The 27,102-nt window shown below is 29.7% G+C and overlaps 1 protein-coding gene across 1 annotated transcript; it reads right to left on the bottom strand.

Annotated features, from left to right (window-relative positions):
• Positions 1-24,460: 24,460 nt before the first annotated feature.
• Positions 24,461-26,415, bottom strand: LOC119614440 (putative phosphatidate phosphatase). The gene has a single exon (XM_037970562.1). It carries the CDS (start codon positions 26,017-26,019, stop codon positions 25,009-25,011), a length of 1,011 nt encoding a protein of 336 aa, XP_037826490.1. The 5' UTR covers positions 26,020-26,415; the 3' UTR covers positions 24,461-25,008.
• Positions 26,416-27,102: the final 687 nt, after the last annotated feature.

The following is a 27,102-nucleotide window of genomic DNA, read 5'->3' as shown; positions in this document are numbered from 1 at the left end:
ATGTTGATACTTTTCTATAAAAAACTGTTCAATGCAGACTCTTTTTTATAGAAAACAATCCAATGTAGACACTTTTCTATAGAAAACTATCCAATGCAGCCACTTTTCTATAAAAAACTATCCAATGCAGCCACTTTTTTGTTGAAAACGGGTCAATGCACATACGTTTTTATTAAATTTCTACAGAAAACTGTACAATGCAAACATTTTTCTAAAGAAAACTGTCCAATGCAAACACTTTTCTATAGAAAACTATTCAAAGCAGAAACTTTTCCAAAGAAAACTGTCCAATGCAGAGACTTTTTTATAAAAAGCTGTTCAATGCAGACATCTTTCTGTAGAAAACCGTCCAATGTAGACACTTTTCTTAAGGAAACTATCCAATGCAGACACTTTTCTTAAGGAAACTATCCAATGCAGACACTTTTCTATAGAAAACTATCCAAAACTAATTGAAAGCTATCCAATGCACATACTTTTCTATAAAATTGTCCACTTTTGTAGCGAAAATTGTCCAATGTAGATACTTTTCTATTTTTTCTTTCCAATGCAGACACTTTTCTATAGAAAACTGTCCAATGCAGACACTTTTCTATAAAAAACTGTCCAATGCAGACACTTTTCTATAGAAAACTGAACAATGCAGACACTTTTCTATAGAAAACTGTTCAATGCAGACACTTTTCTATAGAAAACTGTCCAATGCAGACACTTTTCTATAGAAAACTGAACAATGCAGACACTTTCTATAGAAAATTGTCCAATGCAGACACTTTTCTATAGAAAACTATCCAATACAATCACCTTACGATAGAAAACTATCCAATGCACATACTTTTCTAAAGAAAATTTGTAGTTAAAGTTTTTTACAAATATTCTTCACTGGTTTATTTTGTGTATTCTCGAAGTTTTATACGTTTCATTTAATATATGACTGTCTTTACTTGGTTTACTTCTTCTTAGTCTGATTGTTGAGTAAGCACGGTGTTACGTGTGTAGACAGTCTTTTGTAAAATCGTAACATATCTTGTTCAAAATTTTTTCCCTTTAACCGTATTACACAACTGCTTTGGAGCAAATTTTATGCAAAAAAAAAAATTAAAGAAAAAAACTGCTGTTGAAACGCGACATGCACATGATTAGTTTGTAAAATAGAAGTTATTCACCAGTAACATTACATGGTAGTAGAAAATGTTTTTTTGGCTTATTTTCTTTTTACAGGATTTTTTCCGCTGTTCTATCTATTGATAAAATCTAAATGTTTGTAAGGGGTTTCTAGAAGATTTTTTGATTTGTTGTTTAAAGCGTTCACTGGTTAAGCAAATCAAGTGAAAAATGTTGGATATTTTTAAAATTTAAATACTTACAAGAGTTACAAGGAGTTGTTAAATGAGTTTTTTACATACCTGTAACGAAAAAAGAAAGAACATTTAGTAAGTAAATAATTTTAAATTATATTTTTATATAAATATTGGCTACTCAGACCCCTAAAGTCACAGCCACATAAAGTATTTTATAAATAAATAGATTTTTTGTCATTGGAAGGGTTTAATTTTAGTCCTTATTTTTTATCTATTTTTAACACATTTTCTGCCTTAAACCCTTACAAATTATAAATCCCATAGCATAAATTAAAGCAAGTCAAATACCAATATTAACTTAACCAAGTTAAACTAACGTTTATAAACTTTACTTCGATCAAAAACAAAAAAAAAAAAAACTTTAACAAAAATCAACCAATTGACCCTTATTTTTTGTTCCAATATACGAATTAAATGCATTGAAGCATTCAATAGAAAAGCTGTAACACGTACAGAATTTGTTAAGGCTTTTTTTTCACATGCATCCAATTATGATTTTCTTACGCACTACTTAACATTATAAAGGACTTCTTAAATTTTTATATTTTTCCAATTTTTTTTTTTTTTTTTTCATAAATACACACATCAACATTTTTGTGGTCAATTGACAACAAAATACAATCTAAATACGACAGTAAAAAAATGTATACACAACCAATTGAGAAAAATTAAAACATGCTGGGTGGTTTTGTGGAACATTGTCAAATCAATAGAAACAAATTGTAAAAATTTTATATGTTTTTTCCTAAAAATGGTTGAAAAAAAAAGATCCCTCAAACTGAAAATGTGATAGAGATGATGTGTTAGAAATACGAATAAAATCAAACAGAATAGAAATACTTATAAAAAGATACTAAAGCATGTAGTAGACATCAGTGTGATGATAAAGAAGAAAATGACAAGCACAAGGCAAATGACTTTGAGACTTAAGACATAAAGTTAGTATGCGTGTGTGAAAAAGAACAGTGGCACGATTAGCAGTTGTTTTCAAATAAATTTTAGATAATCATTTATGGAAACTTTTCTATAGGGAATTGTCCAACAAAGGCACTTATTTCAAGAAAGCAGCTTCAAAGAACTTCTCGCCACCCAAAAAAGAAAAGATTTTCCTTTAGTTTTCTTTTGAAAAGTGTATACATTGGAAATTTTTCTATAGAAAAGTGTCTGCATTATACAGTATATTATAGAAAAGTGTTTGCATTTTACAATTTTCCATAGGAAAATGTTTGCATTGATTAGTTTTCTACGGAAAAGTGTTTGCATTGGATAATATTCTACAGAAAAGTGTTAGCATTGGATAATTTTATATAAAAAAGTTAATGCATTGAAAAGATTTATATAGAAAAGCTTCTGCATTGGACAAATTTTAACAGAAAATTGTGTGCATTGGATAGTTTTTCTCTCGAAAATAGTTTTTATTAGATATTTTCGTAAAAAAATAAATGAACAGAAAAGTGTTAGCCTTCGATAATTTTATATAAAAAAGTAAATGCACAGTACAGTAGATTACAGAAAAGTGTTTGCATTTTACAATTTTCAATACGAAAGTATTTGCATTGGTTAGTTTTCTACGGAAAAGTGTTTCCATTGGATAGTTTTATACAGAAAAGTGTTAGAATTGGATAATTTTTCATAAAAAAGTTAATGCATTGAATAGATTTATATATAAAAGCTTCTGCATTGGACAGATTTCAACAGAAATGTGTGTGCATTGAATAGTTTTCTGTCGAAATTGGATATTTTTTAAAAAAATAAATGCATTGAATAAAGTTTTATACAACTGTGTATGTATTGGAAAGCTCTATGCAGAAAAGTTATTGCATTGGATATTTTTCTATATAAAAGTGATTGCATTGGATAATTTTGTATAAAAAATTAAATACATTAAAAAGATTTTTAGACTAAATCGTCTGCATTAGGCAGTTTTCTGCCAAAAAGTGTTGGCATTGGTGTATGCATTAGATAGAGTTTTATACAAAGATGTATGCATTGGTAAGCTTTATATAGAAAAGTGCTTGCATTGGACAATTTTATACAGAAAAGTGTTGGCATTTTACATCTTTCTTTGCATTGGACAACTTCATATAAAAAGTGTTTTCATTGGAATCTTTTTTAAAGGAAAGTGTTTGCATTAGACTGTGTTCTGTAGAAAATTGTTTGCATTGAATCTTTTTTAAAGCCAAGTGTTTGCATTGCTAAATGTTTGAATTGTATAATTTACTGCAGAATAGCGCTTGCATTGGGCAATTTTATTTAGAAATTTTTCTTAATGGACCTTTTTCTATAGAAAAAAAATTTTAAATTATACAGATTTTTATAAAAAAGTGATAGCATTGGACAGTTTTTTTAAGAAAAGTGCTTGCATTGGATGCTTATCTGTAAAAAAATGTTTTCATTGGCCTTTTGTATTTAAAAGAGTGTTTGCATTGGACTATTTTCTATAGAAAAGTGTTTGCATTGAAAATTTTTTCTACAAAAGTGTTTGCATTGGCCAGTTTTCTATAGAAAAGTTTTTGCATTGGACAGTTTTCTGTAGAAAAGTTTTTTATTGAACATTTTGCTCAAGAAAAGTTTTTTTATTGTCTAAAGTGTTTGCATTGGATAGTTTTCTATAGAAAAGTGTTTGCATTGGACAGTATTCTGTAGAAATGTATTTGCATTGAAAATTTGTTTCTACAAAAATGTTTGCATTGGACAGTTTTCTGTAAATAAGTGATTCCATTGGAATAATTTTTATACAAAAGTGCCTGCATTGGACAGTTTTCTATAGAAAAGTTTTTTATTGAACATTTTTTTTTTCAGAAAAGTATATGCATTGGACAGTTTTCTATAAATAAGTGATTGCATTGGAATAATTTTTATACAAAAGTGCCTGCATTGGACAGTTTTCTGTAGAAAAGTTTTTGCATTGAACATTTTTTTCCAGAAAAGTATTTGCATTGGATAGTTTTCTGTAGATAAGTGAATGCATTGGAATAATTTTTATACAAAAGTGCCGGCATTGGACAGTTTTCTGTAGAAAAGTTTTTGCATTGAACATTTTTTTCCAGAAAAGTGTATGCATTGGATAGTTTTCTGTAGATAAGTAATTACATTGGATAAATTGCTCCGAAAATGTTTGCATTGAATAAAATTCTGTGAAAAAGTGATTGCATTGGACTGTTTTTGGTGGAAAAACGATTGCATTGGACTGTTTTCTGCAGAAAAGAAATAGCATTGGACAAATTTTTATAGAAAGGCAATTGCATTAGACAGTTTTTTATATACAAGTTATAGCATTGGATAGTTTGCTTTAATGTGTTGCATTGTTTACGTTAGACGATTTGGTAAAGAAACCTGTTTTTCCTTTTTTATTTCGAAACTGGTCATTGGATGTCAGTTCTATACTGTTGACTGTTTTTCCCCACCGTTACACTGTGCTCTGCTGGACAAAGAAATAAATTATAATTCTGTCTGATGATGATGTCTACAGACACACCTACATTGTCAACCACACATGGTCAGTATGGCAGTGACTCACAAAAACAACAAAACGATACAACTTAAGCATTGCATGTGTTAAATTTTGCAAAACAACTGCTGGAGAATTTCCCAACAGTTTCTAATTTCCAACAATGCAGAAAAAAATATACAAACATACGTCTGATCTATTTTTTGTCCATTCTGTAAGAAGATACAAAATTTTTTTGGCATAATTTTTTTTGGTCTGTAGGTTTTCTTTTTTTTTTTTGCATTAGACTTTGGTAGCAGAGGAAAACCAAATTAAAATAAGTTTTATAGCTTAAAGCTAAATAAGTAAAAATATTTTTATAGTTTAATGAATTGAAGCATTAAAGCTGAATAAAGATGATAATGTTTGGTTTTCTTTAGGACTTTTGGGTTAAAAAAAATAACTTAAATATTCTAAAGATGCATTTAATCAGGCTTGAATACCTTTTTGGGTCTTTGTGCAAAATAAGTAGTTGACAACCCTTTAATGTTAAAGTATTTGGAAAAATGGCAGCCAACATATGGGTAAATTCCCACCAGAGTAAGATGTATGTATGTAAGTGTTTGTAGGATTTAAATAAAAATTTCCATAAAATTCTTTTGCAGATGGTCAATTGGCGTAGAGTGTTTTTATTTTTTTCCTTTTCTTCCTTTTAGCTGCTAGTAGTTGTAATTATTGTTAAAATCCAGTGTCTTTAATTATGTTTAACAATAAGTATGGATCATGGTTGAGTGAATAAATTAATTATTGTTATAACGAGGGTCGATGAAAACAAAAGTTGAATGTTTCCACCGGATTTTGAAAGCAAAAGCTAGTTATTTTTCTCCTATAAAAACCGGGTTGAGGCTTTTTTATTGACTCTTTAGCTTTTTCTTTATGTTAATTTTTAACAACCCCTCGTTTCCCTCTCTGCATACTAACATTTGCTTAATATCTGCTTGTAAATGCCATTTTAAGTCAATTCAATTTGTTTTTCACATTTTTTCTTCTTTATTAAATTCCTTTTTCGGCTTTTTTGCCACCCTCCTCCCCCCCTCCCAAAAAAAACTTAACTTTATTACAATACAACAACTTTTAAACGTTTTTGTTTCGCATACTTTTTCTGTCGGCTAGAGAAAAACATTTTGTTTTTTGTGTAATTTCCATATAAATACGTTTTATTTTATATCGAATTAATTATTAAGTTTAATTAAAATGCCACATGAGCAGAAGGTACTTTCGTATTTGAGCTGCCAAAACTATAATGAGCTGACAAAGAAAAAAAAAAAACAAAACTGAAAGTACAAGAGAAAGGAAGACAAAAATTCAAGCAGCGTAGGTATAAATTAAGCTTTTAAATGAAGTTGAAAGAAAAATTTGATTAAGTGGTAATTTAAAGTGGAATATTTATTAAAAAATAAAGCTTTCAGTCAAAGAGAGTAATTGGAATGTAAAGTAAATTAATTGAAAAGCTTAAGGGTAAAAAGGCAATATAAAAATAGATCTACAAAAGTAAAGCTTTGTTAAAAGCTGCTAAGTTAAAAAACTTTAAAAACTATTTTAAGATTTAAAAAAATCCGTAGCTTTAAAAATAAGCTTTGAAACTCTTAAGAGAAACTTGAATTATTCATATAGTCTATAGTCTAGTCTATAGTCTAGTCTATAGTCGTCTATAGTCTAGTCTATAGTCTAGTCTATAGTCTAGTCTATAGTCTAGTCTATAGTCTAGTCTATAGTATAGTCTATAGTCTAGTCTAGTCTAGTCTATAGTCTAGTCTATAGTCTAGTCTATAGTCTAGTCTAGTCTATAGTCTAGTCTATAGTATAGTCTATAGTCTAGTCTATAGTCTAGTCTATATAGTCTATAGTCTAGTCTATAGTCTAGTCTATAGTCTAGTCTATAGTCTAGCATAGTTAGTCTATAGTCTAGTCTATAGTAGTCTATAGTCTAGTCTATAGTCTAGTCTATAGTCTAGTCTATAGTCTAGTCTATAGTCTAGTCTATAGTCTAGTCTATAGTCTAGTCTATAGTCTAGTCTAGTAGTCTATAGTCTAGTCTATAGTCTAGTCTATAGTCTAGTCTATAGTAGTCTAGTCTAGTCTATAGTCTAGTCTATAGTCTATCTATAGTCTAGTCTATAGTCTAGTCTATAGTCTAGTCTATAGTCTAGTCTATAGTCTAGTCTATAGTCTAGTCTATAGTCTATAGTCTAGTCTATAGTCTAGTCTATAGTCTAGTCTATAGTCTAGTCTATAGTCTAGTCTATAGTCTAGTCTATAGTCTAGTCTATAGTCTAGTCTATAGTCTAGTCTATAGTCTAGTCTATAGTCTAGTCTATAGTCTAGTCTATAGTCTAGTCTATAGTCTAGTCTATAGTCTAGTCTATAGTCTAGTCTATAGTCTAGTCTATAGTCTAGTCTATAGTCTAGTCTATAGTCTAGTCTATAGTCTAGTCTATAGTCTAGTCTAGTCTAGTCTAGTCTATAGTCTAGTCTATAGTCTAGTCTATAGTCTAGTCTATAGGACTAGTCTATAGACTAGTCTATAGTCTAGTCTATAGTCTAGGCCATAGTCTAGTCTATAGTCTAGTCCATAGTCTAGTCCATAGTCTAGTCCATAGTCTAAACCATAGTCTAGGCAATAGTCTAAATCATAGTCTAGGCAATAGTTTAGTCTAGTCTATAGTCTAGTCTATAGTCTAGTCTATAGTCTAGTCTATAGTCTAGTCTATAGTCTAGTCTATAGTCTAGTCTATAGTCCTAGTCTATAGTCTAGTCTATAGTCTAGTCTATAGTCTAGTCTATAGTCTAGTATCTATATTCTAGTCTATAGTCTAGTCTAAAGTCTAGCCTATAGTCAAGTCTTAGTCAAGTCTATAGTCTAGTCTATAGTCTTGTCTATAGTCAAGTGTATAGTCTAGTCTATAGTCTAGTCTATATTCTGAACCATAGTCTAGGCAATAGTCTAAACCATAATCTAGGCAATAGTTTAGTCTATAGTCTAGTCTATAGTCTAGTCTATAGTCTAGTCTATAGTCAAGTCTGTAGTCTAGTCTATAGTCTAGTCTATATTCTAGTCTATAGTCTAGTCTAAAGTCTAGTCTATAGTCAAGTCTATAGTCAAGTCTATAGTCTAGTCTAGTCTATAGTCTGGTCTATAGTCTAGTGTATAGTCTAGTCTATAGTCCTGTCTATAGTGTATTCTACAGTCTAGTTTATAGTCCTGTCTATAGTGTATTCTACAGTCTAGTCTATAGTATGGTCTATAGTCTAGTCTATAGTCTGGTCTATAGCCTAGTCTATGGTATGGTCTATAGTCTAGTCTATAGTCTGGTTTATAGTCTGGTGTATAGTCTATAGTCTAGTCTATCGTCTAGTCTATAGTCCAGTCTTTAGTCTACTCTATAGTCTAGTCTATAGCCTAGTCTATAGTCTAGTTTAATAAAATGTATATATATTTTCAAGTATTTTATAAGAAATTTTCATTAAATTGAAATTTTCTTATACTTACTTAATTCCCCTTATAGCTTTCCTTTCTGGCTATGGATTTTTTTCCAATAAAATTTTATTAAATCTTTACTTTATCGATAATTTAAATTGCTTTTTTCTTCAAGCTTAGAAAGAAAAATATGAAAAAGATTTTCCTTAAGAATTTAACACACAAAAATGTAAAGAAAATATATAGAGAATAACAAAAAAAAAAAAAAAAAAAAAAAAAGAAAGGAAAATTGTATAAATGAATTAAAATAAATTTTTCATGTTCTCTTTTTACTCCTTTATTATTACACTTCTCTCCTGTAGTGGATAAATGTTGATGTATTTGTTGTTATAGTTGTTGTAATGCACAATATAATCCTTTAAACACTTAACAATTCAATATTATTTTCAATTTACTTGAATGACATGCAATCGTATCGTATGAATCGTATATATAGAATATATAAAGTTTAAAAAAAAATAAATATATTTATGTATATGTATGAGTTTTTTTCTAGAGAAGTTTTCTTTGTAAAAAAGAATGAGGAATTTTGCTCAACAATTTTGAAAGGAGACAAGTTGTGGTTATCTTTGGGCTATATATTTCCTAGATGTCTAACTATTCTTTGACTTTCATTTATATATTGCCGAAACCCTGGACCATGAAGAGATTAAGTCAATTGTCACTTAAGTGTCCCCTGGTAATCTAGTGGGAAGTCTATAGTGATTAAGGTAATGTGGTTCGGGTCAGCGACCTTTACTTGCAGGGTCTTTATACAACATTTGTCCATGTAATCATACATTGCCGATGTATGTTTGTATAAGTTTATGATTTAAAAGGTAAATTTAAACACTTAAAGAAATCATTAAAATAAATTAATTTAAAATTTTATAAAATATCAAAAAAAGTTTCAAGTTAACTCAGTTTTAGACCTGACATTTCTTAATTTCTTCTAGAATTTTCCTGAATTTTAATTACATTCCTATTCAAAATCCCAACCTTTTCTTTTAGTGTTTTTTTCCTACATTTGTTTAATGTTATTTCTGTTAACTCTTTTGTATGTATAATTTCTTTACATGTATTCCAAACTTGTCCGTCTGTCTGTATATATTTGTAGGTAAGTACGTGTTTGTGCTGAATAAACTTTATTTGATTTAAATGCCTGTAAAATAAAAAAAAAATATATTGTATATTTGAATGAATGTATGTATGGTTATTAAAAACGCACAGAATAATACAATGAATAACTTTTCAATCATATGAGTAGAGCATAAAAACACTTACAAAATAACAGAAAAAAAATCGTATATATGTTTTTACGAAATTACTCATATATCGGGGGTAAAAGAAAACCCAGCAGAATTTTAGATATAAAAAATACTATATAAAACAACGAAACCAACAACATATTTGTTAGCCACTTAAAAGCCAATACCTTGAGCTTTCTTAAATTGTTAAATAAATTTAAAATATTTATATATTTTTAATATCAATTATAATATAATCAATTATAATTATAACTGCCTTAAAGTATGCTGGGCAAAACTTTTTAAAAATTCAATTTAACGGAATTTTAAATTAAGGAAAGAGATGAGCACAATGGAAAAGCTTTTTACAACTTTTTTTTACAAGAATAGCTCAAGAAACAAATTTCTATAGAAAAGTGTGTGCTTTCAAATGTTTTCTGAAGGAAAGAGTCTGCTTTGTATAGTTTTCTGAAGAAAATGTCTGCAGTGAAAAATTGTTATAGAATAGTGTCAGAATTGAACAGTCTTCTATAGAAAATTGTCTGGATTGAACAGTTTTCTATTAAAAAGTGTCTGCATTGAACACTTTTCTTTATAAAAGTGTGTGAATTGAATAGTTTCCTTTATAAAAGTATGAGCATCGAATAGTTTCTTTATAAAAGAGTGTGCATTGAAGAGTTTTCTATATAAGAGTGTTTGCATTAAACAGTTTTCTATAGAAAAGTGACTGAATTGAAACAATCTTCTATAGAAAAGTGTCTGCATTGAACAATTTCCTATAGAAAAGTTTCTGCATTGAAGATTTTTCTATATAAAAGTGTTTGCATTGAACTGTTTTCTGGAGAAAAGTGACTGCATTGAACAATTTTCTAAAGAAAAGTGTCTGCATTGAACAAATTTCTATAACAAAAAGTCAGAATTGAAAAATGTTCTATGGAAAGTGTCTGCATTGGTCATTTTTCAATAGAAAAGTGTCCACATTGAAAAATTTTTTATAGAAAATTTCTGCATTGAACAATTTTCTATAGAAAAGTGTCTGCATTGAACAGTTTTCTATAGAAGAATGTCTGCACTGAAGAGTATTCTATAGAAAGATGTCTCAATTGAACAGATTTGTCTAGAAATGTGTCTGCATTGGACAGTTTTCCATAGAAAAGTGTCTGCATTGATCAGTTTTCTATAAAAAAGTGACTGCAATGAAAAATTTTTTATAGAAAAGTGTCTGCATTGACCAATTTTCTATAAGAAAAAGTCTGCATTGAACAATATTCTATAGAAAAGTGTCAGATTTCTATTGAAATCTGTCTGCATTGAACAGTTTTCTATAGAAGAATGTCTGCACTGAAGAGTCTTCTATAGAAAGATGTCCCAATTGAACAGATTTCTATAGAAATGTGTCTGCATTTAACAGTTTTCCATAGAAAAGTGTCTGCATTGTTCAGTTTTCTATAAATAAGTGACTGCAATGAAAAATTTTTTATAGAAAAGTGTCTGCATTGACCAATTTTCTATAAAAAAAAGTCTGCATTGAACAATATTCTATATAAAAGTATCAGATTTCTATAGAAATGTGTCTACATTGAACAATTTTCTATAGAAAGGTATCTGCATTGATCAGTTTTCTATAAAAAGTGACTGCAATGAGCAGTTTGCTATAGAAAAGCGTCTGCATTGAACAATATTTATAGAAAAGTTTATGCATTGAACAATTTTCTATAGAAACGTTTCTGCATTGAACAATTTTCAATAGAAAAGTGTCTGCATTGATCAATTTTCAATAGTAAAGTGGCTGCATTGAACAGTTTTCTTAATAAAAGCATTTGCATTGAACAATTTTTAATAGAAGAATGTCTGAATTGATCAATTTTCTATGGAAAAGTGTCTTCATTGAACAATATTCTGTAGAAAAGTGTCTGCATTGTACGATTTTCTATATAAAAGCTTCTACATTGAACAATTTTCAATAGAAAAGTGTCTGCATTGAACAGTTTTCTTAATAAAAGCATTTGCATTGAACAATTTTTAATAGAAGAGTGTCTGAATTGACCAATTTTCTATGGAAAAGTGTCTGCATTGAACAATTTTCTATAGAAAAGTGTCTGCATTGAACAATTTTCTATAGAAAAGTTTCTGGATTGAAAAATTTTTTATAGAAAACTTTCTGCATTGAACAATTTTCTATAGAAAAGTGTCTGCATTGAACCATTTTCTATAGAAAAGTATCTGCATTGAACAATTTTCTACATAAAAGAGTCTGAATTGAACAGATTTCTATAGAAGACTGTCTGCATTGAATAAGTTTCTATAGAAAAGTGTCTGCATTGAACAATTTTTTTATAAAAAAGTGTCGGCATTAAACAGTTTAAAAGTTAAAAGTTGTCCTCAACAACTTTCTTTCAATACTTCAATATCAAAATTTTTCGCTGGGTTCTCAACACCTACACAAATAAATCACAAGCAAGTAAGTGAATGAATGAAAAAAAACAAAAAAAAAAAAAAACTCTAGAGAGCGAGAGGAAAAGAACTCAATATATTCAATAATAAAAATGCACCTGAACAGAATTATACAAACCTATCAACATATGCAGGGATTTGTATGTTAAGTTTCAGCAAATAATCATAGATTTCCGTAGAATCACAACAGAGACACACACGCAAACAAACACATATATCGATACATGTAAACTTCCAGATCCTTATAGACAATATTTACCAGAGAAGGTAAACAATAAATGTTAAAATAAGAAAAAACATTAAAGAAAATAAAAACTTACACACTTTGGCACAAGAGAGTTTAAAGCTGGAGTAGCAATTTGTTCAATAAATTGTTATGTTATGTATAAAGGCATTGGATGAAGCTGATCAGCAATTTGTAAAAAAGAAACATATATTGCTTTAATACATTTATATGTGTATGTATGCAAATACTCAAACTCACTATGAAAATAAATGCATATATTTGCTCTGATTCCGAGAACTACCTAAAGGATATCTGTGGGCTTGGAAAATATGTTGTCCAAACTTCAATTGGTTTGCAGTTCCTTAATTGCAAGATACTCTTATCAAACCTATTACTACAATTTTGCAATAAAACTTTCATATTTAGTTAAAAAATCTACAACATTTTTTTTTTCAAAGAAAGTTAATAAAAACTTTTTTCGACCACCCTCGTATCGATATTTTATCTGTGTACTTATGATTATCTTTATTTGTTAAATTTATATGTGACAATGTTATTTTTTTCTCTGTGTAATTGTTACATTTTCTGTTCAGGCGTGCGTAAGTTTTGTGAAAATGTCCTTTTATTATATACCTCTTGTTGTTGTCATAGGGTATATTTCTTTTTTTGCTTAAATTATTGTTTTTGTTGTTGTATGTAGTTTAGTTTAGTTTTCTTTTCATATCATTACATTGTACCTAGAATGAATGGTATGGTTGGCATTGAAATTATTATTACTTGTCTTATTCGTTTCCTTATTGTAAATCTATATACATATGTCTGTATGTGTGTGTGTGCATAAATACAATCAAATAATCTACACCCATACATGTGCACATACATCCTTAGATACACAGATATATCCATGAGAACATACCTTTATATTCAATTTTAAGTTAAAAAGTTTCTTTGTTAGTTTTAGTATGTGTTTGGTTTTTTATCACTGATAACACCATTTCCAGGATAAAAATAACAATTTCAAATTTTTGTTCAAAAATTTCCAACATCTGAGGAATATCTCTTTAGAAATGTTTTTCACAATCAAAACAACTTTTCTATATGAAAGCTGTTCATCATCTTAGCAACTTTTCAGTTGGAAAGTTGTCCATAATCTGAGCAACTATTCTCTAGAAAAGTTCAAAATGTTTAAAATTTGAGCAACTGTTACATAGAAAAGTTGCTCTCAAACTAGAAAACATTTTTATAGAAAAGTTTGCGTTTTAACTAAAAAAAAACTTTATATAGAAAACTTGCTTTCTGTAGACTACTTTCAATAGAAAAATTACATTCTTAGTCTAGTCTATAGTCTAGTCTATAGTCTAGTCTATAGTCTAGTCTATAGTCTAGTTTATAGTCTAGTCTATAGTCTAGTCTATAGTCTAGTCTATAGCTAGTCTATAGTCTAGTCTATAGTCTAGTCTATAGGTCTAGTCTTCTATAGTCTAGTCTATAGTCTAGTCTATAGTCTAGTCTATAGTCTAGTCTATAGTCTAGTCTATAGTCTAGTCTATAGTCTAGTCTATAGTCTAGTCTATAGTCTAGTCTATAGTCTAGTCTATAGTCTAGTCTATAGTCTAGTCGATAGTCTAGTCTATAGTCTAGTCTATAGTCTAGTCTATAGTCTAGTCTATAGTCTAGTCTATAGTCTAGTCTAGTCTATGTCTAGTCTAGTCTAGTCTATGTCTAGTCTAGTAGTCTATAGTCTAGTCTATAGTCTAGTCTAGTCTATAGTCTAGTCTATAGTCTAGTCTATAGTCTAGTCTATAGTCTAGTCTATAGTCTAGTCTATAGTCTAGTCTATAGTCTAGTCATAGTAGTCTATAGTCTAGTCTATAGTCTAGTCTATAGTCTAGTCTATAGTCTAGTCTATAGTCTAGTCTATAGTCTAGTCTATAGTCTAGTCTATAGTCTCGTCTATAGTCTAGTCTATAGTCTAGTCTATAGTCTAGTCTATAGTCTAGTCTATAGTCTAGTCTATAGTCTAGTCTATAGTCTAGTCTATAGTCTAGTACTATAGTCCTAGTCTATGCTAGTCTATAGTCTAGTCTATAGTCTAGTCTATAGTCTAGTCTATAGTCTAGTCTATTAGTCTAGTCTATAGTCTAGTCTATAGTCTAGTCTAGTCTATAGTCTAGTCTATAGTCTAGTCTATAGTCTCGTCTATAGTCTAGTCTATAGTCTAGTCTATAGTCTAGTCTATAGTCTAGTCTATAGTCCCTAGTCTAGAGTCAGTCTATAGTCTAGTCTATAGTCCTAGTCTATAGTCTAGTCTATAGTCTAGTCTATAGTCTAGTCTATAGTCTAGTCTATAGTCTAGTCTATAGTCTAGTCTATAGTCTAGTCTATAGTCTAGTCTATAGTCTAGTCTATAGTCTAGTCTATAGTCTAGTCTATAGTCTAGTCTATAGTCTAGTCTATAGTCTAGTCTATAGTCTAGTCTATAGTCTAGTCTATAGTCTAGTCTATAGTCTAGTCTATAGTCTAGTCTATAGTCTAGTCTATAGTCTAGTCTATAGTCTAGTCTATAGTCTAGTCTATAGTGTAGTCTAGTCTATAGTATAGTCTAGTCTATAGTCTAGTCTAGTCTATAGTCTAGTCTAGTCTATAGTCTAGTCTATAGTCTAGTCTATAGTCTAGTCTATAGTCTAGTCTATAGTCTAGTCTATAGTCTAGTCTATAGTCTAGTCTATAGTCTAGTCTATAGTCTAGTCTATAGTCTAGTCTATAGTCTAGTCTATAGTCTAGTCTATAGTCTAGTCTATAGTCTAGTCTATATAGTCTAGTCTATAGTCTAGTCTATAGTCTAGTCTATAGTCTAGTCTATAGTCTAGTCTATAGTCTAGTCTATAGTCTAGTCTATAGTCTAGTCTATAGTCTAGTCTATAGTCTAGTCTATAGTCTAGTCTATAGTCTAGTCTATAGTCTAGTCTATAATCTAGTCTATAGTCTAGTCTATAGTCTATAGTCTAGTCTATAGTCTAGTCTATAGTCTAGTCTATAGTCTAGTCTATAGTCTAGTCTATAGTCTAGTCTATAGTCTAGTCTATAGTCTAGTCTATAGTCTAGTCTATAGTCTAGTCTATAGTCTAGTCTATAGTCTAGTCTATAGTCTAGTCTATAGTCTAGTCTATAGTCTAGTCTATAGTCTAGTCTATAGTCTAGTCTATAGTCTAGTCTATGGTCTAGTCTATAGTCTAGTCTATAGTCTAGTCTATAGTCTAGTCTATAGTCTAGTCTATAGTCTAGTCTATAGTCTAGTCTATAGTCTAGTCTATAGTCTAGTCTATAGTCTAGTCTATAGTCTAGTCTATAGTCTAGTCTATAGTCTAGTCTATAGTCTAGTCTAGTCTAGTTAGTCTAGTCTAGTCTAGTCTAGTCTAGTCTAGTTAGTCTAGTCTATAGTCTAGTCTATAGTCTAGTCTATAGTTCTAGTTATAGTCTAGTCTATAGTCTAGTCTATAGTCTACGTCTATAGTCTAGTCTATAGTCTAGCTCTATAGTCTAGTCTATAGTCTAGTCTATAGTCTTAGTCTATAGTCTAGTCTATAGTCTAGTCTATAGTCTAGTCTATAGTCTAGTCTATAGTCTAGTCTATAGTCTAGTCTATAGTCTAGTCTATAGTTCTAGTCTATAGTCTAGTCTATAGTAGTCTAGTCTATAGTCTAGTCTATAGTCTAGTCTATAGTGTAGTCTATAGTCTAGTCTAGTCTAGTCTAGTCTATAGTCGAGTCTATAGTCTAGTCTATAGTCTAGTCTATAGTCTAGTCTATAGTCTAGTCTATAGGTCTAGTCTATAGTCTAGTCTATAGTCTAGTCTATAGTCTAGTCTATAGTCTAGTCTATAGTCTAGTCTATAGTCTAGTCTATAGTCTAGTCTATAGTCTAGTCTATAGTCAGTCTAGTCTAGTCTATAGTCTAGTCTATAGTCTAGTCTATAGTCTAGTCTATAGTCTAGTCTATAGTCCAGTCTATAGTCTAGTCTATAGTCTAGTCTATAGTCTAATCTATAGTCTAGTCTATAGTCTAGTCTATAGTCTAGTCTATAGTCTAGTCTATAGTCTAGTCTATAGTCTAGTCTATAGTCCAGTCTAGTCTATAGTCTAGTCTATAGTCTAGTCTATAGTCAAGTCTATAGTCTAGTCTATAGTCAAGTCTATAGTCTAGTCTATAGTCTAGTCTATAGTCTAGTCAATAGTCTAGTCTATAGTCTAGTCTATAGTCTAGTCTATAGTCTAGTCTATAGTCTAGTCTATAGTCTAGTCTATAGTCAGACTAGTCTATAGTCTAGTCTATAGTCAGTCTAGTCTAGTCAGTCTAGTCTATAGTCAGTCTAGTCTATAGTCAGTCTAGTCTATAGTCTAGTCTATAGTCTAGACAACTTTTCTATAGAAAGTTGCTATTAGTGTAAACAACGTTTCTATACAAAAGTTGCTCTTAGTGTAGGCAACTTTTCTATACAAAAGTTGCTCTTAGTGTAGACAACTTTTCAATAAAAAAGTTGCCCTTAGTTTGAACAACTATCTGCTCCTAGTTTGAACAACTTTTTTTAGCTTAGACAACTTTTCTATAGAAAAGTTGCTCTGAGTCTAGACATCTTTCTATAGAAAAGTTGCCTTAGTCTATACAACTTTTCTATAGAGAAAATTTGCTCTTAGTTTGGACAACTTTTCTATAAAAAATTTGCTCTTAGTCTAGACAAAATTTTCTATAGAAAAGTTGCTCTTAGTCTAGGCAACATTTCTATAAAAAAGTTGCTCTTAGTCTAGGCAATTTTTCTATAAAAAAGTTGCTCTTAGTGCAGACAACATTCAGTAGAAAAGTTGCTCTTATTGAAGACAACTTTTCTAAAGAAAATTTGCTCTTAGTGTAGACAACTTTTCTATAGAAAATTTGCTCTTAGTGCAGACAACTTTTTTAAAGAAATGTTGCTCTTAGTGAAGACAACTTTTCTAAAGAAAAGTTGCTCTTACTCTAGGCAACTTTTCTATAAAAAAGTTGTTGTTAGTCTAGGCAACATTTCTATAAAAAAGTTGTTCTTAGTCTAGGCAACTTTTATAGAGAAAACAACTATTCTAAAGGGAAGTTACTCTTTTAGAATCATTTTGAATCCTTTTGGAAATGCTACAATTTATATTTTATGATTTACTTCTAAGAAAATTGTTGTTTTATGAATGAAACCCCATCTAAGGAATTGTAGTCAAACCTAAAGATAAATGAAATAATACCAGAAATAGAAAATAGATGATGATGAAGAAGACAAGAGAAAAAAAAACTAAAATAAAGAAAAACAAACACATGCTTAGATCTGAATTTAACGAATCATGAAATACGATAATTGAACCATGCAGAGCTTCTATTGTCGAGAGGAATAATAAAATTTTTATATTATAGATATACATATTTTCTTCTATCCATCTCACTTATGCAGTTTCAACCAGTCTAAAACAGTTTTATATTTCAAAAATACTAACCCTCCTCCTATGAGTAACAAAAAAGAAAACAGAAGCAAGAAATGAAAAGAAACGAACTATTTTCGAAAAAGTTGTCATTGAAGACATACAAGTTTTCTATAAGTTTTCAATGAAAAGGTTTTCTTCCTAGCACGTTTATTCTCTAACCCACTTAACAAACTGATGCCCATTGTTCAAAGTTCGCAGGAGGAGGATGATGATGATGATGACTGCTATGATTTCTTTGCATTAATACAATTTCTATAACATAAAGTTTGTATATTTTTGTTTAAATTCATATGAGTATCAGTAGATTTTTAACAATAAGACAATACTGCACTGCTTCACTTTAAAGATTTCTTCAAAATTTAACTTTTATTAAATATGAATATATAAATTGTTTTGCATTCCCCCTAATATTTCTTGTCTAAATGTCATATGTAAAACTATGTTGTGAGTATTTTGTCTAAATCACTTTTTGAAAATGAAAATGAAATTATTCTATACGTATGAGCTTTGTATTCACATAAAACTTTTACTGATATATAGTAATTGAATATTTTATATATTTATGAAGAACAAAAAGTCATCTTTTATTTATGCATAAAATACCTGAAAAGTATTTCAATTGAATTTCAACAATGAATTTAATAGTAACAAATTTATAAAGCTTGTTATTGAAGAATTTTTGGAAAATGGCAAAAAGAAACAAAGGGAGAATATTTAAAGTATGCTACAGTATAGCAAAATAAAATTTAAATACTAAACATACAGTTTAAATTTAACTGTTTTTTAAATAAAAAAGTGTTTTTTTTTTTTAAGGAGAGCTTTTCTTATCAGCCAATTTTGCTTATCAAAATTTAAAATAAATATAAGTAAAAAAAACTGATTAGAAACATTTTGTAGAAAAGTCTCATTAATTACAACTTCTCTCTAGAAAATTAAAAGTCGACAGGCAACTTTTCTATACAAAAGTTTACCAGATTGCAGACAATTATTCTACTGAAAAGTTTCCCTAATTACAGACAAATTTTCCTATAGAAAAGTTGCTCTGATTACAGACAACTTTTTCTATAGAAAAGTTCCTCTGATTACAGACAACTTTTTCTATAGAAAAGTTGCTCTGATTACAGACAACTTTTTCTATAGAAAAGATGCTCTGATTACAGACAACTTTTTTTTATAGAAAAGTTGCTCTGATTACAGACAACTTTTTTTATAGAAAAGTTGCTCTGATTACAGACAACTTTTTCTATAGAACAGTTGCTCTGATTACAGACAACTTTTTTTATAGAAAAGTTGCTCTGATTACAGACAACTTTTTTTCTAGAAAAGTTGCTCTGATTACAACAACTTTTTCTATAGAAAAGTAGCTCTGATTACAGACTATAGTCTAGTCTATAGACTAGTCTATAGTCTAGTCTATAGTCTAGTCTATAGTCTAGTCTATAGTCTAGTCTATAGTCTAGTCTATAGTCTAGTCTATAGTCTAGTCTATAGTCTGTCTATAGTCTAGTCTATAGTCTAGTCTATAGTCTAGTCTATAGTCTAGTCTATAGTCTAGTCTATAGTCTAGTCTATAGTCTAGTCTATAGTCTAGTTATAGTCTAGTCTAGTAGTCTAGTCTATAGTCTAGTCTATAGTCTAGTCTATAGTCTAGTCTATAGTCTAGTCTATAGTCTAGTCTATAGTCTAGTCTATAGTCTAGGTCTATAGTCTAGTCTATAGTCTAGTCTATAGTCTAGTCTATAGTCTAGTCTATAGTCTAGTCTATAGTCTAGTCTATAGTCTAGTCTATAGTCTAGTCTATAGTCTAGTCTATAGTCTAGTCTATAGTCTAGTCTATAGTCTAGTCTATAGTCTAGTCTATAGTCTAGTCTATAGTCTAGTCTATAGTCTAGTCTATAGTCTAGTCTATAGTCTAGTCTATAGTCTAGTCTATAGTCTAGTCTATAGTCTAGTCTATAGTCTAGTCTAGTCTATAGTCTAGTCTAGTCTATAGTCTAGTCTATAGTCTAGTCTATAGTCTAGTCTATAGTCTAGTCTAGTCTATAGTCTAGTCTATAGTCTAGTCTATAGTCTAGTCTATAGTCTAGTCTATAGTCTAGTCTATAGTCTAGTCTATAGTCTAGTCTATAGTCTAGTCTATAGTCTAGTCTAAAGTCTAGTCTATAGTCTAGTCCATAGTCTAGTCTATAGTCTAGTCTATAGTCTAGTCTATAGTCTAGCCTATAGTCTAGTCTATAGTCTAGTCTATATTCTAGTCTATAGTCTAGTCTATAGTCTAGTCTATAGTCTAGTCTATAGTCTAGTCTATAGTCTAGTCTATAGTCTAGTCTATAGTCTAGTCTATAGTCTAGTCTATAGTCTAGTCTATAGTCTAGTCTATGTCTATAGTCTAGTCTATAGTCTAGTGTAGTCTAGTCTATAGTCTTGTCTATAGTCTAGTCTATAGTCTAGTCTTAGTCCAGTCTATAGTCTACTCTATAGTCTAGTCTATAGTCTAGTATATAGTCTACTCTATAGTGAAGTCTATAGTCTAGTCTGAGGTCTAGTCTATATTCTAGCCTATAGTCTAGTCTATAGTATAGTCAACAGTCTAGTCTACAGTCTAGTCAATAGTCTAGTCCATAGTCTAGTCCATAGTCTAGTCCATAGTCTAGACTATAGTCTAGTCTATAGTCTAGTCTATAGTCTAGTCTATAGTCTAGTCTATGGTCTAGTCTATAGTCTAGACTATAACCTAGCCTATAGTCTAGTCTATAGTCTAGTCTATAGTCTAGTATATAGTCTACTCTATAGTCAAGTCTATAGTCTAGTCTGTGGTCTAGTCTATATTCTAGCCTATAGTCTAGTCTATAGTATAGTCAACAGTCTAGTCTACAGTCTAGCCAATAGTCTAGTCTATAGTCTAGTCTATAGTCTAGTCTATAGTCTAGTCTATAGTCTAGTCTATAGTCTAGTCTATAGTCTAGTCTATAGTCTAGTCTATAGTCTAGTCTATAGTCTAGTCTATAGTCTAGTCTATAGTCTAGTCTATAGTCTAGTATATAGTCTAGTATATAGTCTAGTCTATAGTCATGTCTATAGTCTAATCTATAGTCTAGTCTTTAGTCCAGTCTATAGTATAGTCTATAGTCTACTCTATAGTCTAGTCTATAGTCTACTCTATAGTCTAGTCTATAGTCAAGTCTATAGTCTAGTCTGTGGTTTAGTCTATAGTCTAGTCTATAGTCTATTATATAGTCCACACTGTAGTCTAGTCTATACTCTAGGCTATAGCTTAGTCTATAGTCTAGTCAATAGTCTAGTCTACAGTCTAGTCAATAGTCTAGTCCATAGTCTAGTCTATAGTCTAGTCTATGGTCTAGTCTATGGTCTATTCTATAGTTTATATTCTAGTCTATAGTCAAGTCTCTAGTCTAGTGTTTAGTCTATATTCTAGTCTATAGTTCAGTCTATAGTCTAGTCTATAGACTAATCTATAGTCTAGTCTATAGTTCAGTCTATAGTCTAGTCTATAGACTAATCTATAGTCTAGTCTATAGCCTAATCTATAGTCTTTTGTATAATCTATTCTATAGACTAGCCTATAGTCCAGCTATAGTCTAGTTTATGGTATAGTTTATAGTCTAGTCTACAATGTATAGTATAGTCTAGTCTATGGTCTAGTTTATAGTCTAGTCTATAGTCTAGTCTGAAAAAAATTTATAGTAGTGTGACCAGCTTGTAGTTATTTCCATTAAATCCCATTTATAATGATAATATGTAAAAAAAAGTTCAATTAACTTTAATTCTTCTTATCATTAACTAATTACTTTACCTTGTCTTCGATCATTGTTTGTCAATGATAATTACTACGCTTTGTAACAGCATTTCAACTACACTGCGTAATAAAAACAAGTCATTGGGTTTATTTATTTAAGTTTTGTTTAAATAAGTTTATTTGGCAAACAAAGCACTATTTAAAACCAACATTAAGATTGTTAGTAGCTGCACTCAAAAAACAAATAATATACATACATACAGTATAAATAAATAAAGGAAATTTACTTTCGATTTAAGTTAAATTAAAGACAAATAAGAAAAACTACAAATTAAAACTAAATGTAATTGTAAATTTATTTAAATAATTTATTTACATACACACTAAATAAATGTATTATTAACTAAATAAACTAAATTATGAAATGCAATAAATGTACTTTTGGGTGTGAGAACTTAAACTAAAATTTAATAAATTAAAAACTTAAAAATTATTAAGTTAAACTTATACAGAAGATGTGGGGCAAGTAAAGAATTTCAGATTTTCATTTTTAATTTGACATAAATTTAACATAAAACTAACAAGGACTTGGTCCTTAAAATTAAAGCAGCATAAATATTTATTTTTAATAGATCATAGGACATTTAAGACAAAATATGTATAAAAAAATTATATTCCCATAAAAAATGTCACATTTTTATTTCTACATACAGGATTTCCGTTACTTTTTTTGCAGCAATGAACAAACAAAAAAATCTTAATGGGTTACAATCACTATTCTTTGTCCATAAATGTCTCTATATATTTTAACACATCCTATAAAAAAGCATCGTATTTACATTGTTTCTTATTGAAATTTATATCTTTATATAGAATAAATAACAACAAAATATAAATAAAAAAATATATAAATTATCATAAAAAATTATATGCATCATAAATTGGCATATATAATAAAAAAAATATATATAATAGCATACAGATATGTATACTATTACATATAGGTATAAGACAGTAGTGGTTAAAATGATAGCAAACAATATCTCAATAACACTTGGCAAGATTGAGAGAGAATTTCTTGGAGAGAACCTGTTCAGTACAACTATTCGAGAGAACTGCAAAACAACAAATTTCGATGAACTTTTCTATGCAAAAGTTGATCAAATTTGGATGATCTATTTGATAAAATTGGATGAACTTTTCAATACAAAAGTTGATCAAATTTGGATAAACAAAAGTTGATCAAATTTGGATGAACTTTTCTATAGAAAAGTTGATCAAATTTGGATGAACTTTTCTGTACAAAAGTTGATCAAATTTGGATGAACTTTTCTATCGAAAAATTGATCAAATTTGGATGAAGTTTTCTATACAAAAGTGGATCAAATTTGGATGAACTTTTCTATACAAAAGTTGATAAAATTTGGATGAACTTTTCTATCGAAAAATTGATCAAATTTGGATGAAGTTTTCTATACAAAAGTGGATCAAATTTGGATGAACTTTTCTATACAAAAGTTGATAAAATTTGGATGAACTTTTCTATACAAAAGTTGATAAAATTTGAATGAACTTTTCTATACAAAAGTTGATCAAATTTGGATGAACTTTTCTATAAAAAAGTTGATCAAGTTTGGGTGAATTTTTCTACACTAAAGTTGATCAAATATGGATGAACTTTTCTATACAAAAATTGATCAAATTTGGATGAACTTTTCTATACAAAAGTTGATCAAATTTGGATGAACTTTTCTATACAAAAGTTGATCAAATTTGGATAAACTTTTCTATACAAAAGTGGATCAAATTTGGATGAACTTTTCTATAGAAAAGTTGGTTAAATTTAAATGAACTTTTCTATAGAAAAGTTGGTTAAATTTGGATGAACTTTTCTATAGAAAATGGGATCAAATTTGGATGAACTTTTCTATACAAATGTTGATCAAATTCTGATGAACTTTTCTATACAAAATTTGATCAAATTCGGATGAACTTTTCTATACAAAAGTTGATCAAATTTGGATGAAGTTTCTATACCAAAGGTGGTCTAGAATTTGATCAAATTTGGATGAACTTTTCTATAGAAAAGTTGATCAAATTTGGATGATCTATTCTATACAAAAGTTGATAAAATTTGGATGAACTTTTCTATACAAAAGTTGATTAAATTTGGATGAACTTTTCTGTACAAAAGTTGATCAAATTTGGATGAACTTTTCTATACAAAAGTTGATCAAATTTGGATGAACTTTTCTATACAAAAGTTGATCAAATTTGGATGAACTTTTCTATAAGAAACTTCATCTAATTTGGATAAACTTTTCTATACAAAATTTGATCAAATTTGGATGAACTTTTCTATACAAAAGTTGATCAAATTTTACATGAACTTTTCTATACAAAATTTGATCAAATTTGGATGAACTTTTCTGTACAAAAGTTGATCAAATTTGGATGAACTTTTCTATACAAAATTTTATCAAATTTGGATGAACTTTTCTCTACAAAAGTTGATCAAATTTGGATGAACTTTTCTGTACAAAAGTTGATAAAATTTGGATGAACTTTTCTATAAAAAGTTGATCAAATTTGGATGAACTTTTCTATACAAAGTTGATCAAATTTGGATGAACTTTTCTATAGAAAAGTTGATCAAATTCGGATGAATTTTTCTATACAAAAGTTGATCAAATTTGGATGAACTTATCTATACAAAAGTTGATTAAATTTGGATGAACTTTTCTATAGAAAAGTTGTTCATATTATGATGAACTTTTCTATAGAAAAGTTGTTCATATTATGATGAACTTTTCTATAGAAAAGTTGTTCATATTATGATGAACTTTTCTATAGAAAAGTTGTTCATATTATGATGAACTTTTCTATAGAAAAGTTGTTCATATTATGATGAACTTTTCTATAGAAAAGTTGTTCACATTTTGGAGATCTTTTCTATACAAAAGTTGTTCACATTTTGGAGATCTTTTCTATACAAAAGTTGTTCACATTGTGATGATCTTTTGTATAGAAAAGTTGTTCACATTGTAATGATCTTTTCTATAGAAAAGTTGTTCACATTGTGAAGCTCTTTTCTGTCAAGATTTTGCTCACATTGTAAGAATCCTTGTTATAGAAAACTTGTGATGAACTTTTCTGCAATTTAATTGTGCCATCATTTTAATCTCTACTGCCTTTGGGAAAACAGATACTTATAAATAAATATAAAGATAGAAAAATACAAAATAAAAAAGGTTATCACATTTCAATACACATCATAATAATTTCTCAATTACAATAATTGTTGGCATACAAAAAAAATCAACATGGAAAAAAAAAACTAAAGAACTAAATCCACAAGAATTTTTTTCTACAGCAGCAGCATCAGCACTAGAAGTAACAACAATAAATAAATAATGGACTTAAAAAGTACTAAACAAAAAAAGAGTTGAATGCAATAACAGACAAAGTAACTTTATACGTTTTATTTTTCATGTATTTTTTTTTCTGCTGATTCCACACTATGTTCCCGATTTCCATACACATTCATTAGATTCATTACGTATAAGATGCTCTTTGGCGGCTACCAACGATGCCTGTAATGATGATGATGATAAAGCTGTAGTCGAGGCGGAGGTTTGATCTTCAGTTTGTTGCAACTGCAATTGTTGCAGAGTCTGACTGAAACTAACGCTCGAGGGTACATGTTGTAATGATGACTTTTTCAAATTTGATTTCAACTTGTTGGACCCAACTCCACCACCAACGACTGCCGTTGTACAATGTTGCAAGTTAAAGTTGCAATTGCCATGAGGCGGCAGAGAGCTGGCGATTTTATTTGTGTGAGAATTTATTTGCAAAAATCTACCCACATACAAGGCGGTTAGTGTGGCATAAATGATACCCATTACCGCACCGGCCAACACGTCCGACCAGTGATGCCAATAGTCGGCCACACGACTGAGCGAAATAAACCAGGCCATCGAGAGAAATAGAAACTGCAATAGATGACGTAAGACACGCTGTATGCCGCGTCCACCGCGCCATATGGCATGCAAATAAAAGGCCAAAAATAACATGGCATAAAATGACAGCGACGAATGGGCACTGGGAAATGACACATACAACTCTCTTAACTGTAAAGCAGTTAGATTACGATTTGAACAGTAGTATTGCTCCACAAAGAGATTACGATTTTTGGCCTCCTCACAAGTGGAACCATCATTAAGTTGTGGACGACAGGCCGTATAAAAATGGGGCCTTAAACGTCTGACAACATTCTTGGCCAATTCCGTGGACAGATAAGTAGCTATAAAACCAAAACTAAAACAACCCAAACTGAAGGTAACATTACGCATATATTGACGCATGCGAAAATTATGACACAACCGCATAATCTCCACCACGCTAAGGAACAACATGGGCAGCAGTAACATGCAGACCAATAGCATGGGCACGGTTATTGTGCACTCATGATATGGATAGCGTATGGTTAGGTCGGCACAAAAGAAACCGCGCTGATATGAACGCATATTTGCCCAGTTGATCGGTTACAATCTTTCAACAGCAACAGTGGCGGCAGCAGCAGCCACAGCAACAATTACCACTCACGTTTATATTTAAATGTTTATGGTCACACATTTACGATCACTACTATTTAATGTATAGTATTATTTTCTTTAAACGTTTGTTTATATTTTGGAATGTTTTTAATGTTATTTTGTTTAGTTTTGACTGTTTAATTTTTGTGGTATTTTGACAGTTTTTTTTCTTGTTGTTTTCTTAAAGATGTTTTAAATGTTCTTTGTTACGGTCTTAAAAATTTATTGGAATTTTTTTTTTTTTTTGTTAAGCAGTTTTTCCTTAATTTATTTTTAAATTCAGCAATAAAATTAATTTTAATTTTTATACATTTTTCTATAAAAGTGTTTATGTCTTTCAGTGGTAAATCTATTTAGAAATGAAAATATTTTTGTTAAATGCCATATTTCCTACTCTATTACTCCAGACAAGTTTATAGCAGTTAACAAATATTTAAGTTATTTTTTAAGAAATAATGCACAGAAAACGATCATGTTTTCTTCAACCGAATTACTTAAGCACACAGGATCATTTTCATAGAAAAGTTGTCTAAATGCAAGGATATTTCCAAAAAACCTACAATGGGATGACATTTTCCACAAAAGAGTTACTCACAATCTGAGGATCTAGAAAATTTTCTGACAAATTGAGGAGAAAAGTTTCCTCACAATATGAAGATCTTTACATAGAAGAGTTGCTCAAAATATGAAGATCCTTTCCGTAGAAAAGTGCTCAATATTTTTCAAGAAACGTTGCTCAAAGTGAGAGGATCTTTTCCATAGAAAAGTTGCTCCAGTGTGAGGATCTTTTCCATAGAAAAGTTGCTCACAGTGTGAGGAATATTTTCCATAGAAAAGTTGCTCACAGTGTGAGGATATTTTCCTTAGAAAAGTTGCTCACAGTGTGAGGATCTTTTCAATAGAAAAGTTGCTCACAGTGTGAGAATTTTTTGCATAGAAAAAGTTGCTCACAATGTGAGGGATCTTTTCCATAGAAAAGTTGCTCACAATGTGAGGATCTTTTCCATAGAAAAG

The sequence above is a fragment of the Lucilia sericata genome, unplaced genomic scaffold, assembly GCF_015586225.1.
Source record: "Lucilia sericata isolate MDLA Ls3-8-SP2 unplaced genomic scaffold, ASM1558622v1 Contig002895F_arrow, whole genome shotgun sequence".
Classification (NCBI taxonomy): Eukaryota; Metazoa; Arthropoda; class Insecta; order Diptera; family Calliphoridae; genus Lucilia; species Lucilia sericata.
This window is presented reverse-complemented; position numbering and strand designations above follow the sequence as displayed.